The sequence below is a fragment of the Pelobates fuscus genome, chromosome 3 (assembly GCF_036172605.1).
Source record: "Pelobates fuscus isolate aPelFus1 chromosome 3, aPelFus1.pri, whole genome shotgun sequence".
NCBI classification, from domain to species: domain Eukaryota; kingdom Metazoa; phylum Chordata; class Amphibia; order Anura; family Pelobatidae; genus Pelobates; species Pelobates fuscus.
In genome coordinates this window covers 45,297,100-45,313,775 of record NC_086319.1, presented here as the reverse complement: position 1 = coordinate 45,313,775, position 16,676 = coordinate 45,297,100, and the positions used below count along the sequence as shown (strand labels likewise).

The window sequence follows — 16,676 nt, the reverse complement described above, 5'->3', positions numbered from 1 at the left end:
ATATCCTCTGACTTATGTAAAATTATTTTTTGTGTATATGCCAGTTTAGCTTTTGTTTTCCAGGCAGAATCATTCGACCACAACATTTCATTTTCTCTCAATAGCACAGTGGATTAATAAACAAGATACTGAAAAAATTAAAATATAATTTAAAAATAACATTGTATATCTTTAACATTGCATTTCTTTACTGCTACAATTCCTTGTATACAGGAACAGGCTGATTTGAGTAAACTCTATAGAGCCATAAGGCTGAGAAGCATGGTTCTATCACCAGTTCAAAAAAAGAAAAAAGAAAATGATTAATCATGAAAGGGCTATAGGCAACTATTCGTAATATTGAAGGAAGCTCGAAAGTTATCAGCCTTTAGAGAAAAGCTAGGACAACTGTAGGAAAATACAAACAAATATCCGCATGACTACACACATTTATAGACACAGATATACAGGCAAATAATCACACAAAGATTCATACAAGTAAACACACTTGGAGATGCATATACAGGTACATAATTAAAGATAAATACTTACACATACAAATACTCATGGAAACACATACTGTCATCATTTAGTCACATGTACAGACAGGCACAGATTCACACACAGGCACAAAGACATGTACATGCATAAATTATTACACATACACTACCAGGCTACACACATAGAAACACATATGCAGTCACACTTTAACAGGCGCACAGAAACAGTCAAATGATCAGATACGCACATGCAGGCATATAATCACAAACACACACATATACAGGCACATGATCACAAACACACACACACGCAGGAATATAATCACAAACACACGCATATATATATATATATAGAGAGAGAGAGAGAGAGAGAGAGAGAGAGAGAGAGCAATCACCACACAAATAAAATGGATACACTCAGTGATACTACATTCATATTTTTAAAAGTGTCTTCTCTGATTTTAACTGATTTAGCAGCTGATATATTAAGATATATTACCAAGTTTAATTGCCCTCGTTCTATCAGCCTCAGAAAGATGACCCTGCCACAAGTTTAACCTGTACTCCTGAGGTTTGAACTTCAGTTGAGAAACCGGATTTCAGATACATTTTTTATCACTTCAATTGAAAATTCTAATGCCTAACCTAATTACATTTAAAAAATTAAAAAATTATAGTATATAGTATCAACCAAAGCCATTTAACAATCAGCTGTAAAATTCTGAATATCTTCTCTTGAGGGGTCTGGCACAACTTTAGCTTCAGTGGCATAACTCCCGAAGTCTCTAGTGAATTATAATTCATAGATTGTTACTTGGCATCACTGTCCCAAATTCTTTACGGATCACAAAATATTAGTGTCTGCAAAGTTGCTTTATACTTCTACAAGAACTTCTGAATGTGGACATCTCACTACGTATACAAAATAGTATAAGACCTCTCAGTATGTTGAAAAATGAAAAGACCAAATATACAATCGGTTTAAGCACAAAACAGAGAAATATCCTGTAACCGAAACTGGCAAGTAAATGTCTCATCTTAACCAAGAATTACATTGAGGATAAGAAGATCACAAATTCTAAATTTAATACAGGTACAGGCTGCTGTTATAATAAAAAAAAATGTCAAAAATATATTGTTCACTACCAAGTTTAAAAAAATACATATATTTACACGTGGATTCAATTTTCAACAGTGTTATTATCATCACCTACCATCTAATGTACTTCGTGGATCCCAACCTCTCACAGCTCTCTATAGTGTAAACCAATACAGATGCTGTAAGAGTTTCTAACAAATACCAACAAATTCCAGGTCAATGATGTTCTTCACAAAACCGTATTATCCTTTTCAACATCTCACTTGTTTAACAGCAGTTCCGTACATCCATAATGAGATCTTCAAGACCCAGGTGGCTGAGGCCACATGGAATGTCACTTATAGTTTAAGGAGTTATACATTTTTATATTGCCACGGGCATACTAGTAAAAACTCGGTACTTACTATATCATAACTGATTATTAAGATGTGGAGTCTCGCCTTTAAGGAGAAAGTGATTGATTCGAGTTTTTTTACATCCTGTGTTACTATGTAAACCAAGCTACTTCACGACAGAATATACCACAAAGTACAGAGATTGTCAGTAGCAGTTTGCTGTACCATTGACTGCAGTCTATTGAATTGTGGGAAAAAAAGATTTGCTCCCATCTTGTCACACCATATTTAGGGTTTTCCATACCACTGTAAATTATGCAGACAAAGAAATGATTGGAATGCTAACAAAAATAAACATATTTAAGCTTCTTATGATAACCTGGCACATGAAGAGAAAAAAAGTAAATCGTAAAGTAGTATTTACAAATCGTATGTTTTATTTTTCACTAGGTTTTTGCCAATCTAATTATCGTAGGGGTTCCATTGTATGTTGATGACTGAAAATGCACCCTTATATATGTGTAATTAATCATCCATCTACTTAAAAGCACTCATATCAAGTGGAGCATGATAACTTTCATGTAATGAAACAAAAATAAAACGAAAAATATAAAGATTTGATATTTCATGCAAATGTTCAGATTTATCAAAATATACAAATGTTCAGCAGTAGATAAAGGGGGGATTTTTTGTTGATGCACAAAAAAACAAAAAGAAAGAGTAAAATAAAGTCTACAAAATAGGAAAAGACATTACGGCACCCTTAAAAAAAAAAAGTTACCATGTATCATACCATTGCTTGTTAGATAAATATCTTAATACCCCTCCAACATAAATGGTTACATAAAAATATGCTTTGCAAATTATTTAAACATAATTTGTCCAAAAAGAGCCATGAACATTTAAACCAAATACATTGACCAGTACAATACACTCAGATTGGTCCTGTATAGAGTCTGCATATTAAATCAAAGGCTGCTTCATTTAACAGTAATGTTTCATTTTCTCATGTGCCATTTAAAAAAAACAAAAAAAACAAGATGCAGTCTTCTTAAACAGACACTTTAAGCACCTCAGGCACTAGAGCTTGTTGTAGTGGTTATGGTGCGATATCTCATTGGGCACAGAACCTTTATTGATTTATTTGTAATGATAGATTTTCAAGCAGTTTGACAAAGATCGTTTCACTTTCAATTGCCCTGTTATTCTGCTATAACAACCTGTACAAATGTGGATGGCAATCATAGGCTCTGAGTACTGGGTCGACTTAGTCCAGTGACCTCAGCCTATTATCGCCATCCAAACTTGTATGGAGAATACACATGTGAAACATCCACTCATCTCAGCAGCAGCAGAAAAGGATCTGGACTTTGGGTGCCGGGAAAGCAAGGAGTTTTGTCAAACTGTATTCAAAGATACTTGTGGTTTAACCACTACAATAAGTTGTAGTGGCACTGGTTAAGATGCTTAGAGAGTCATTTTAAATATCAAATTTAACAAGTCTAATGGATTTTTGCACGTGTCATTTCACCATGAAGAGGTTACAGTCTGTTCCGCGTGTTTGGCTGCCGTAATCTGGACAGAACGTAGAGGCCAATTTTTGCCGTACGCAGAAAAAATATTGAAATTATCAACCTGACCAAACAAAATGATAACATCCTTCTGTTTGAATTGCATCTTCTGCCCAAAACGTGTTGTATTTGATTCCGTATAGCCTTCTGGATTGCTTAGCAGTGAAAAAATAAATATTTCATAAGGCTTAACACAGGATATTGAGCTCAGCGGAAAAATGCATATTGGTGTCCACCATTGTGTCGAAAGAAAAATAATGGTCTTCTACTTCTCTCTCGTTGGATGCTTTACAAAATATTGAAACCGCCATTGAATAAAAAAAAAAAAAAAAGTCGACAAGGCATGTAGTGTATTTGAAGAACATGGCTTGCAACTCTGCAAGATTAAACTCATACTTAAAGTATTGGCTTGTGCGCAGTCATGTTTGGCAAATAGCGGAAAACAAAGTAAATAAATAGTTAACAGCGTGTTATGTCCTCACATCTTTCCTGTGTGTGAGATGCCAACTATGTTTCATGTTCATAGACATCCTCCCGTGCAGGAAGAGGGTGATATCAACCGCATAACCTCCATAATCTGGCCATAGTCCACTGTCTGCCATCGTAGATTTTGCAACATTTTGAATGTAGTATTAGACACGTTGAACAAAAAAAGACTTTTTTTATACCCCATAAAGTGCTTCTTAAATTCAACCTGCAAAAGAGTAAGAGAGCTGATTAGAGATATCATATACAGAAGTATGAATGATAAACATCGGATTACAGGCCTGGGTTTGTGTTCCAGGACACCATATTAACCTTCAAAACACACACACGTAAAATCAGTAACTAGATTATCGGCACAGTACAACATTTTATTACTACTGCAGATTAACTGTGCTGTTTTGTTTATTTCATTTACTCTAGTCTTTAAGTGCACATCCAGTTTGCGCTTACTGATAGAATCCTTATTTATTGCTTCTTAAAAAATCTTTGGCATATCTTTTGCATATTGACATGGAAATATTACTTTAATTGAAAGCAAATTATTTTGAAGGCATCTACCCATATTAACTGTATACAGATAGCTCCATCTAGCTTCATAATTGGAGGGATAGGTAGTATGGGAAAGCAAGAAATGAGACCCGAACCGAAAAGAAACAAAAAGTATTCCAAGGGATACAGTCACTGTCACCTTATCAACTCTGCTAGAGTAACAATTTCATTTCTTATGTAGTATGTTCAACTGGGTCTATAGGTTGTCAGCAACTGGATTGAGATGCACAGATAGAGGCTTGCTTGAAATTTTAAGCAGATAAGAACATTAAAGCACCTACTTTAAGTTTTCAGCTACAACAAAGAGTTTCTAGATAAACTTTTATCCCAGAGTGCTAGGGAGATAAGAATTGCAGACTTATCTTAGAGTACCAGGTGCAATAAATTGTGCTCTTACGTAAATACATGGAAGTTAAAGATTCACTTTTGTTTCACGTTTTTCAGGTGCTAGTACATACATACATACATATATAGGTCTATAATATGACTATAAATATACCAAGTCTATAATATGAAACAAAAACAGCCTGGTTGGGCTAAACCTCCTCATACCAAAGATAAAGAACATTTATGTCAACCATAAGTGTTATGTTGACATAAGGAATTCAACACGAACGTGAGTCCTAGGATAATCCAATATTAAATATAAAGAAAGTAGGATGCTATGTGGCCAGAATGAACGAGTTACATACAGACAGGTGTCATTGTAAAACTATCAAGCAGGTAGAAAGTCCAGGAATAAGCTCTAGGAGGCCAGACATCAGATGAGTGAGAGGACAAGTCGAGTCAAGAATCACAGATAGCAGAACAAACAAAAATAAAGCTGGATCGGGTATCAAAAAGACATAATACAAATGTGACAAATGCGTAAATGTAGGCTGAGACAACAAATTTGCGTTCAGATTGCTGTTCAGGTACACATAAAAGGACTATTATTATTATGTAAATTATAGCTTTTTTTTCGATCAACGTTACTGTATAGCGTGTGTGGAGCGGGTCACAATTCACATATCGTCGGCATCAATGCAGATGGTCAGGGATGAGGCCTGGTACATAAATGTATTTGCAGCCGAACGAAGAGGATGCTAAGTGGGGCTTTATAGGTGTAATTTAGTTTTGCATAATTTTGCATACATTTATGCATGCACTTTACTGGGAGGGAAGGGGTTCTATATTCACAACTTTTATTTTAGTTATAAATATAGGTCTTTTATATATCATACGCATAATGGCATTTTTCCACCCACACAATGATTTTCTACCAGCTGTAAACTTAATCCTACCCAAGCCTCTCCTTCCTACTTATTGCAATGCATAGCTAAAATGATGCATCATACTTATTTTATTATTTTATTTCCATTTAATTAATGTATAAAGCTGGAAAAACAGGTTAATTTAAATCTGCAGTATGTGTTAGCTTGTCCCTGTCTGATTAAGTTAGTGAATACTTTGTATTCATAATTACAATTTCCTCAAAAATGGTCTGTCAAACTTATTATAAATTTTAAACACCGAAACAGCGTTTAAATATCAATAATAATAAAAGGATTTTCAGCTATCGCACATACAAAGTAAAAATACAATTTTTATAATTGATTTATTATACCTTGAACTTCAACCTACACATATGTTTTTTAACTTGTTACTTGTGGAGTAGTGCTATAATTGAATTGGTATACATAATGTTATGACAAAAATGTGTAAACCACATGAAAAAGCTAATATTTAACAAACTTCATGAATGCGCGATAAATATAGCAGCAATTCAGTCTGTTTATGACTTCCTTTATCTTCTGAGAGCGGTAAATAAAGAATATATTGATGGCGTGTGTCTGCCCCTCCTAAACCAAAAATCTAAAGGGATGAGTGGCGTAATTCAAAACCTTTCGCAGCTGTATTTTAATGTATCTGCTTCCGTTTCAACACAAGTTACTACAAACAACAATGCACACTGATATCAAACCAAAGTAAAATCCAAAATCAAATAATATTGCTAATATTGCTATTGCTAATATTGCAATACATAGACCGTGTTGGCCTGAATTAACTGGGTTAAATCAAGGGGTAATCAAGCTTGAAACATGAAACGTCGACAGATTGTCAAAAAGTTTAAAAATACCTCCTTGATATTACATGATGATTTTCTGCAATACCAGCTGGTGAGAGTAAGAAACATGACAAAACACAAGTTATTCAACCAATTATTGTGATGGTTTTTTTCCAAACTGTATTTTTCAGTTAATTGGTGGCCCAGAAGAACCTTCATTGTGCTCCTTTGTGTGTACCACAATGTGTCATAGAGAGCTAGTTAAAATTAGGATTACATAAATTGTACCCTAAATATTGGAAATAGAGTACAATAAAATATTAGAGTTTGATTTAAATTCGAATTAAATTAATTCAATTTGAGACTCACTTTGAATTTACATTAAATTCTTGCTGTTGGAATGATCACATGGCTATACTTGATCCATAAGGCCATGGCACAACAACACATGTGAAGATATAAAGTGAATGATTAAAAAATCTATTTCAAGAGACTCTCTAAGCCACTATAGGATTGGACAGGTTATGATGCAAGTAGTCTTTGGGCATCTTTCCTCATTTCTTTTCAAACGGGTTTCGTCTGGTTGGACAGAAACCATTGCTGAAAGTTGAAGGTTGGACTAATTTGGAGTAAAAAAGCAGAGATGAATGGGCTTTGGAGGTATCAAAATACTTAACCCCTTAAGGACCAAGCTTCTGGAATAAAAGGGAATCATGACATGTCACACATGTCATGTGTCCTTAAGGGGTTAAAAATGGTTTTACAATCAACCCAGCACCAAAAGACACACTGCATCATATCTACTGCATTAAGTTGAAGTGGTTATCGTGCTTAGAATTTCCTGTAAGTCCAAATTCTGTTTTAATATACTCCATTTGACTTAACACATTCACAAGTCTTAGCCAGGGAGGGTGCGACTGCTAGGTGAGCTAGGTGAACTAGGCAGCCGCCTAGGAAACACTGGCCGAGGGGGCGCCGTCTACAGGTGATTGTTAGGACTGTACGTGACTGTACGTAGCGTGGCTGAGCCGCAGACTGCTGTGGAGGATCTTCTGGGGGGACAAAGAGTCACAAAGAGGACCTGGGGGGAACAAAGGGACACGCAGGGTGCTGGAAGGAGGACAAAGAGACACAGAGGCGCTTAAATGAGACAAAAAGTTACACCTAGGGGATGGGGGAAGAAAGAGACACACAAAGTTGGCAATTTTTGCTTGGGGGTAGAGTCCAAGTAGCTGGTCTTACCTAGAATGCAAAATAGTCTTGCACCGGCCCTGGTCTTAGCTAACAGTTTGCCTATAACTACTGACCATGTAAAGAGCAATAAAGATTTCAAGGTTTCCATTTGTTCAAGTGCATTTGTCATGCCTAACCTGACTTGATGCCTTTTTAAAGCCCTATAAACCCAATATATACATACAAATAACCAATTTTCTAGCAAATGTATAGGTGAAAAGTTCATTTCTTCTTTTTGGCCCTTCGTTTGCTTTATTTCTATGCCTGTTAAGTCCAGGGTACCATGCTGTCTTTACACTCTTCAGGTAAGTTTAACTTTTAGTCTATACACTGCAGTCTGACACAACAGACATATTTGATAAACCTAAATTGTAAGAGTCAGCCACATTGAACCTGACAAATGAAGGATAACTGTGTGAACAAAATGTATTACGGGTTAGTCCAAAAATCATAACAAACTTCAGCCCGCTGTAGCAGTTTTGAGGCCAGGAGTACACTGGACCCATTTTCCGGTAATGGGGCAAACCATTTTGCAATAGTTTGCCCTCTTACCTGGGTACACAATGGGCATAAGGTTCTAGCAGGGGCTATAGATGACCCACAGAAGCCAAACACGATGCCACTGGAAAGTGTCAGCTGACCGCTCAGTGAACGCAATCTGTGCATAGACTCCAAACACCCAAACCACTTCAATTCACTGATGTGGTCATAGTGCTTGGAGTAACCCTTTATGGAGTTGATACTGCCAAATCTTCCACAGACCTATTTCATCTAGGACTAGACTAGTATAGTTCATGGTCAACCAAAGACACTGGCACTGCAAAGCAGATCATTTAATTTACTGTAAAAATCATAGAACAAAGTGAATTGCCCGGATCGTTGGGTACATGACATCAAACAACCTAGAAGCAGACAGGAGCAGGGCCAGATTTACATCTTTGTTACTTGCTTCATGATCTGGGCAGGCTCCCCTAGAAGACTGATGACTATAGGCAGTTGCCTATACTGCCTTTTGGCAAGCTGACCCTACGCAGGAGAGAATGGGCCATCCTACCTCGCATTGACTGTCTCCTGAAGTGAGAGTAAGAGGGGGAAACATTATTTTAGACAAGAAAGTATAAATAAGAAATGACTTATGGAGTTGAGCATGGGATGTGATGTTTTAGAAAGGAGAGGAGGACACATAATTGGTAAGGACAGGAAGTGAATGAGAACTTCCTCCTTAGTGTTAGCAAGGACATACCTGGTATGGCACATAGGGGGGAGAAATTGGGGAAAATTCCAATGAAGAAAGTGTGCAAACACAACTATGTGCTGGCTGCATTAGAGCTGCTGTAGTACTGGCCATATACACACTAAAGGTTATAGGTAGGTATGTTACAGTAATAAATGACTCATGTTTAATGGTCCCTTATAAAAATTATTATCTTGGATTTCGGTATTTTTGATGTATTCACCACACACCCACTCCAACTGGAGTGAAAATGAAAAGAACACATATCATGATTATACTCCAATGTAACTTCAAGGCATAAACATTATCTACAAACCATGACCCAAGTTACTAGCCCATGGTATGCCATACATACATTATTATTTTTGCAATTGTCATTTGCTCCCATAACTGCATTGCAAACACAGTATACAGAGGCACATATTTACCCAGTGTTCCTCTGAATGAGGCTCATACAGACAGCTATTCACCCAATGTTCAGTGGGATCCGTTTAACCCCTTAAAGGGACACTATAGTCACCAGAACAACTACAGCGTATTGTATTTTTTCTGGTGAGTAGAATCATTCCCTTCAAGCTTTTTGCAGTAAGCACTGTCTTTTCATAGAAAATGCAGTGTTTACATTACAGCTTAGTGATACTCCCACTGGCCACTATGGATGTCCATTGAAGTTGCTTCATGGGGCAGTGTTACACAGTGTGCACCACTGCCATTCAGTGTCTCAACGCTCTGCATTTCTGAAAGTCTTTTCTGACTAAACTGAATTATTAGACAGTCCACATAATCCTGCATTTTGTATTAATCCAGGGTTTCTTGCCTTTCACCCCTAATTTTAACACACGCAAAACATTCCAGTCTTCAATAGTAAATAAATTATTTGATAAATTATTATGGTTTAAATGAACCCAGCAGTTAGTTAGCAGCAGATAGTTATTCTATGGGATAGTGAGCAGTGATCCCCTTTACTGTTGCTACGGAGTGCTCCTATTGATTTGAAGGGCTGAAGTAAGTATCAGAGCTCCCATCTTTACCTGGAATCCTATATATATTAAACAATGAATACAATGGGGCTATGGAGTGTATTTATTCATTTGAAAGGCAGTAAGTAGCAGTATGTATCAGAGCTCTCATCCTTACCTGGAACCCTTTGTATATTAAGCAATAAGCAATAGATTCAATGTGACTATGGAGTGCCCCCATTGATTTTGATGGCAGTTAATAGCAGTAAGTAGCAGTAAGTATCAGAGCTCCCATCCTTACCAGGAATCCTGAATATTAGGCAATAGATACAATGTGACTATGGAGTGCCACCATTGATTTTCAGGGCAGTTAATAGCAGTAAGTAGCAGTAAGTATCAGAGCTCCCATCCTTACCTGGAATCCTGAATATTAGGCAATAGATACAATGTGACTATGGAGTGCCACCATTGATTTTCAGGGCAGTTAATAGCAGTAAGTAGCAGTAAGTATCAGAGCTCCCATCCTTACCAGGAATCCTGAATATTAGGCAATAGATACAATGTGACTATGGAGTGCCACCATTGATTTTCAGGGCAGTTAGCAGTAAGTAGCAGTAAGTATCAGAGCTCCCATCCTTACCTGGAATCCTGTATATTAAGCAATAGATACAATGTGACTATGGAGTGCCCCCATTGATTTTGAGGGCAGTTAATAGCAGTAAGTAGCAGTAAGTATCAGAGCTCCCATCCTTACCAGTAATCCTGAATATTAAGCAATAGATACACTGTGACTATGGAGTGCCCCCGTTGACTTTGAGGGCAGTTAATAGCAGTAAGTAGCAGAGCTCCCATCCTTACCAGGAGTCTTTTGTATTTTAAGCACTAGATACAATGTGACTATGGAGTGTCCCCATTGATTTTCAGGGCAGTTAATAGCAGTAAGTAGCAGTAAGTATCAGAGCTCCCATCCTTACCAGGAATCCTGAATATTAAGCAATAGATACAATGTGACTATGGAGTGCCCCCATTGATTTTGAGGGCAGTAAGTAGCAGTAAGTATCAGAGCTCCCATCCTTACCTGGAATCCTGAATATTAAGCAATAGATACAATGTGACTATGGAGTGCCACCATTGATTTTGAGGGCAGTAAGTAGCAGTAAGTATCAGAGCTCCCATCCTTACCTGGAATCCTGAATATTAAGCAATAGATACAATGTAACTATGGAGTGCCCCCATTGATTTTGAGGGCAGTTAATAGCAGTAAGTATCAGGGCTCCCATCCTTACCAGTAATCCTGAATATTAAGCAATAGATACAATGTAACTATGGAGTGCCACCATTCATTTTCAGGGCAGTAAGTAGCAGTAAGTATCAGAGCTCCCATCCTTACCTGGAGTCCTGTACAGACTGTGGCTATGCAGAGTTGGACGTGCTCCTGAGCCGCTGTCCGTGTTGCTGGACCAGGTGCTGCTGTTTCTGCCTTGTGGACCTCACAGCCAGAATAGCCTGTCTGTTCTTATACTGCACCATCTGCAGCGTGATCTCAGCGTTCCAGCCTTCATCCTGCGGGCACCGAAAATCTATCTCCCTCCCCTCAGCCATCACCACCGTGAAATACACATATTTCCCTTTCCTCTCCACGCAATCCACCGTCTTCATGTTGGAGAAGTGGAGCTCTTTAATCCTGGCAGGCTCCGGAGGGGAGCTCTGCTGCTGCTGTGGTTGCTCCAGCTGTTTGGGTGGGATAAGGAGAAGACCTTCCTCGGTGAGGAGACACCGCTTCTTCTTCCAGAGCTGCAGCAAGCCATCGCTCCTCTTCTCCAGGAGCCCTTCCTTCACCACCTTGCAGCTGCTCTCCAGCATGTTCCTGGATGGATACAGTTGCCAGCGATGGAACCTTGCCTTCCCCAAGAATGTGCAGGATGACTTGAGCAGTGCTATCCAATGGGAGGGCAGGATCTGAAAGGGAATCATTAACAGTGAGACAGTAACAATGCAGAGTGCCTGGCAGGCAGCAATCAGAGCTCAGCTTCAGTGGGCTGAGTGTGACAGCAGCAATCAGCAGCTGCAGTCTGCTGTGACTCAAAGCCTAGCCTGCCTGGTGCTTTCCCAGGAAGATGGCGTTTAGCAGACTGTGTGTGACAGCGCCACCTACTGCCCGAATGTGTTAATGGCACCCTACTATACAGATATTGTTAGTTTGAGTTTAACTAAATTCACTAATACAGGATACTGGGGTTATTAGCCAACAGTAAATATTTGTATCCCCGTGGGCTGAGCTGACCCTGCCCTGACAAGATGCTGTGACCCTGATGTTTGATCAGTTACTGTAGACACTCTCTCAAAACACCAATCAATGATTGCCATAACATATAAATAAAGTCAGTTCAACATTTGATTTGCAAGAAATCCTAGACAGGTTTCTAATGTATTTTAGGTTTCCATGTGAGTAATGACTGGCTCTCTGCAACCACTGTACAGGTTTATAGCTCACATTGCCTCATCTAGGTACATGCTGGTAGTTGTGTCATTTTAAATGGTTTAAATTGGTATATACCGCCTTGCCTGTATATGGTTGCAAGAAAGTACTGCCATTTATTCACTCAACTGGTAGTTTTGGAAAGTTCTCATTTTTTCTAAAAAAGAGTATCCCAAAATAGCTGTGTGTGTGTGTGTGTGTGCTGGGGGGGGGGGGGGGGGGGGAGATGAGGAGAATGAGGGTGGGAAGGGGCTCAGCTATTGGCGAAATCTCAAATTCCTTTATTTTCAGCTAATATTTGCATTCCTTTTAATAAATCTTCTTTGTTATCCCATTTTTTTGAATGACCTCACTATTCTATCTATACTTGCATGCCATGGAAACATTGTAGTGGAAATGGTACCCCGTATAAGACTGCAGGATTTCACAGACAGGGACTTCAATTTCTCCTAACTACACTCCATTTAGTACATCCCACCTCTCCCCTCACAAATAGTGTAAAAGTGTAATTCTTTGTATTTGGCTTGTTTAACATTTAATACAATATACTATGTATCGCTGTAACAGTAGGAACTCAATTCATAAGATTACATTTATCAAACCTTCTACCCACCATCCAGTCCCTACTGTATCCAGCTGAAAGTATTTACCAAAAGATGAATCCAGTTATTGTTGCGCAACATTCTACTGTAAGAAACAAAACCGTGTATGGCTAATTAATCCAAGCCAGAGCCTTCTGCCAGTTAATTTCATGCTTGTATTTTAACTGTCTGATAGACTATTGTTTCCAACCTGTGACTTTTTCTGTTATCTACACACATAACATATGTTGTACTAGATACATTTTGACACTACCTCGGTGTTATTGGTCTAATTTATAGCCTTGAGTGAATTGATTTTCCAGTTGGAGCTAATATCCGCACAGACAAAAAGGAAATTTTTCTTCATTGCTGATGAAGCTGGGCCAAAAGTAATTTTCTGCAGTCAAGGAGAAAATGCAAACTGTAAACATTTCAGTGTAAAAAATGTACAGTTATGCATGAACAGAAATGGATTTATTGCATATTTAAAGTTTGCAGATTTTTTAAAATATATTTTTTCTTTAGGAACATAAAGCGCTACTGTATATTACTTCAGACATTGACACTTACTATGTTAAAGAAAGTGATTAACTATTATGTGATTGGCGATTTTATTGCAACAGCGAGTTTACAGTTGTTTGAAGAGGTCTCTCAGCCCCTTCTCTTCCTGTATGTCCGACTTGTCTTGTTGCAATTACTTGTTTGTCAGTCCACCTATTGTACAGCGCTGCAGAACATGGCGGCGCTTTATAAATAATAACAAGCCCCTTTTGATAGAGTGCATCAGGTTAGCGCACTAACTATCAGCATAGGCTAACAGCGGAAAAATATTTATGTCTTAATGACATTGCGTAAAAGTAACCTGGAACCATTTTAAAATCAGCATTTTAAAAGCACCATTTTGTCCGTCAGCATTGCAAACGAACAGTAAAAGAATATCAGGGACTTAATTAAAACCACACTGTACAGGGTCTGTGAAAAGTTTCTGTATTCCTTTAAAAATCTGTGTCCAATTGTCCATGCTGTACCTGTAACTAATTTTATGACCATATGTAGCTCCTCTGTGTGTGCTTGCCATGTTACAGATTTTTTCCTGTGTACATTATTATTACTGTTGCTTAAACCCCTTAAGGACCAATCATGGGCCATGGTGTCATCAAGAAGGATGCTGAGTCAGCACTAAATGCCCTGCTTATTTTGCATCAACCACTCTATGCGGCTATGCTGCTGATACATGACTGGGACCTTGCATTTTTCTATAGGATCTTTAAAGATTAATTTGTAATCAACACGCATTTTTTTCCATCACTAGTTAAAAATTATTTACCAGGTTCAGATTCAAGCTATAAACACCCCAAAAATGCACATATTGTACTTGACTAAAATATCATACACATGTTTAAATTAATAATTCCTCCCTCTTTATCTTGATGGCAATAGTATCCAGATTTTTCCTTAACAAAGTGTCACCCAGGATACGAGAATGAGCGCGCCCTTTAATAATCGAATAGATGAGTACGTGTACAATAATATCAAACACATTATTATTAGTAGTAGTATTAATTATATAGTGACTAGTTATTCCGCAGCGCTTAACAATTTTATGAAAGGGGGAAATTTCATACAATTGTTAATGAGACATTTACAAAAATGATACTGGAGCAATAGGTAGTCGAGGACCCTGCTTAAAAGGAGCTTACAGTCTGATACCGAACATTACCTTGACAAACCAAACCACTCGAAATATTTCTTCCTTCAATATTTTATTATTATTATTATTATTCATAAAGCGCCAATAAATTCCGTATTTATATAGCGCCCCCCACCCAAGCTAAACACACAATATTATTTTCATTTTACCAATTGTTTTTTTTCTAGTTCCTTCTCAATCTCGCTACGAAAGACAAGTTTAAAAAAAAAATGCCTAAATAACATAGGTCTATTTTTACGTTATATAAACCCTACCATAGATGCCTCCAATGGGTTAAAATCAGACTAAAATGTTCTGAGTACTTACTTGGCCAGGGTTTTCAATAATCAATGGATTATCAGTCGATATAATATAGAACATATAGATTATAATCCGAGCCTGCGATTCAAGCTAACAATGAGACAAAGTGAAGTCTTGTGCCTCTTTTTTTTGTCCTGTGAGACTAGAACAGCTGCAGTTCCCTGCCTTCTGTCAAAGTATCTTCCCCACTTGCTTTTTGAACCAATCTCCGCCCACAGAAAGCGCAGAGCAGAAAGGATCCAACACACATTTTGAGAATGGATGTTGCAAGAAAAACCACAGGGCAGGGACTGAAGAGGGAGACTGGGGGAGGAGGGAGCGAGCATGCAGTCATATTGCTAAATCAAAGACCATTCATCATTTCTGTCCACATAACTTCATTAGTGCTCCTCTGTGAGGTGACATAGAAGACGCACAATTTGTCTACGTAGAGTAAGGATGGACTCCTAAAGGGAAATGTCTCACCAGGTTGTTTATTACAGAGTAACGTCAAAATTCTTACCATGGGAATGCAGACTGCTGTGGAAAAAACCGCATGTTTTATGTAAACATTCCTCTTTTATTATTAGCTCAGACTGTAACTCTCCCAGCTGCAAGTGGCACTTGTTTCCGCTTTATAACCCTTGGAATGAGTATCCTATTTCTCGGTCCCCAGTCATTACTTTTATTGACATTTTTATGGCTCGTGATAAAATGTGATGATAAAATATGGAAATAAAATAACATGGCATTTTGGTGGAACAAGTCAATGAAAGCCATGGTTCCGCTATCACTCATCTATCTAGAACAGGTTGGGTCATCTCTTGGGCAAACTTAGATTGTACTCAGGTATAAGCAATCCACAGAGCCTCCATGATCTAGGAAGCTCGGTACTCCTGAGATACGGTCTCGTTGAATTTGAATTATCTCAAAATAGACTTCATATACTCAAGAACACCATTGAGTTTAACTGAAAAACCACAGAGCCACCATGATCTAAGAAGCTCAGTATTCCAGAGATAACTTCTTGTTGCATTTTAATTAATTTAATTTTCTCAAAATAGACTTCCTATGTTCAAGTACCCCATTGAGTTTAATTAGAAAGTGTACATTTTTATTACGTGTTAGTGAATACCTAAGACAAGGGTAGAATTGCACCTGATAGGTATCAAAACGTAGGTAAACTTGGGTCAGCTCCATCTGAGAAAGTAAGAGTTAGTTCATCGATAGGGCACCCCATTATGTGTCCATGTCTTGTGTGGAGCCACCCAAAATACTGGACTGCAAGAAACACCCTTAGAGGACAGCAGAGTTCTTAGCGTATTTTTTAGCGTATTCTTACTATCGATTGCTATGTGTTTGTGATATACCTTAATTTTTTTCCTCAATATTGGATTTTGGTCTGTTTTACATGAGATATTAGCAAACCGGTTGGCAGCTGCTCTGTTGGTTTGCCTGACTGTGCATCCCGGCTCATAAAAAAACATGAAGAATTGATGTTGTGTGCACTTTGTTAATGCAGCTGTGAACATTTAAGTTAAATGAACCATATGAAACAGCAGAAGAGACAAGAGATGCAAGTTTTGTTTTAAACAATAATCAGATAGTTCTCATCAATTTCCAAGAGTATTATT

General features: G+C 37.9%; 1 protein-coding gene across 1 annotated transcript; it reads right to left on the bottom strand.

Moving 5' to 3' along the window:
* Positions 1-2,329: 2,329 nt before the first annotated feature.
* PHLDA1 (pleckstrin homology like domain family A member 1) lies at positions 2,330-15,460 on the bottom strand. Its single transcript, XM_063446986.1, has 3 exons — positions 15,070-15,460; positions 11,383-11,951; positions 2,330-4,178 (listed from the first exon to the last, which is right to left on the bottom strand). The coding sequence occupies exons 1-2, from the start codon at positions 15,121-15,123 to the stop codon at positions 11,406-11,408; spliced, it is 600 nt and encodes a 199-aa protein (XP_063303056.1). The 5' UTR covers positions 15,124-15,460; the 3' UTR covers positions 2,330-4,178; positions 11,383-11,405.
* Positions 15,461-16,676: the final 1,216 nt, after the last annotated feature.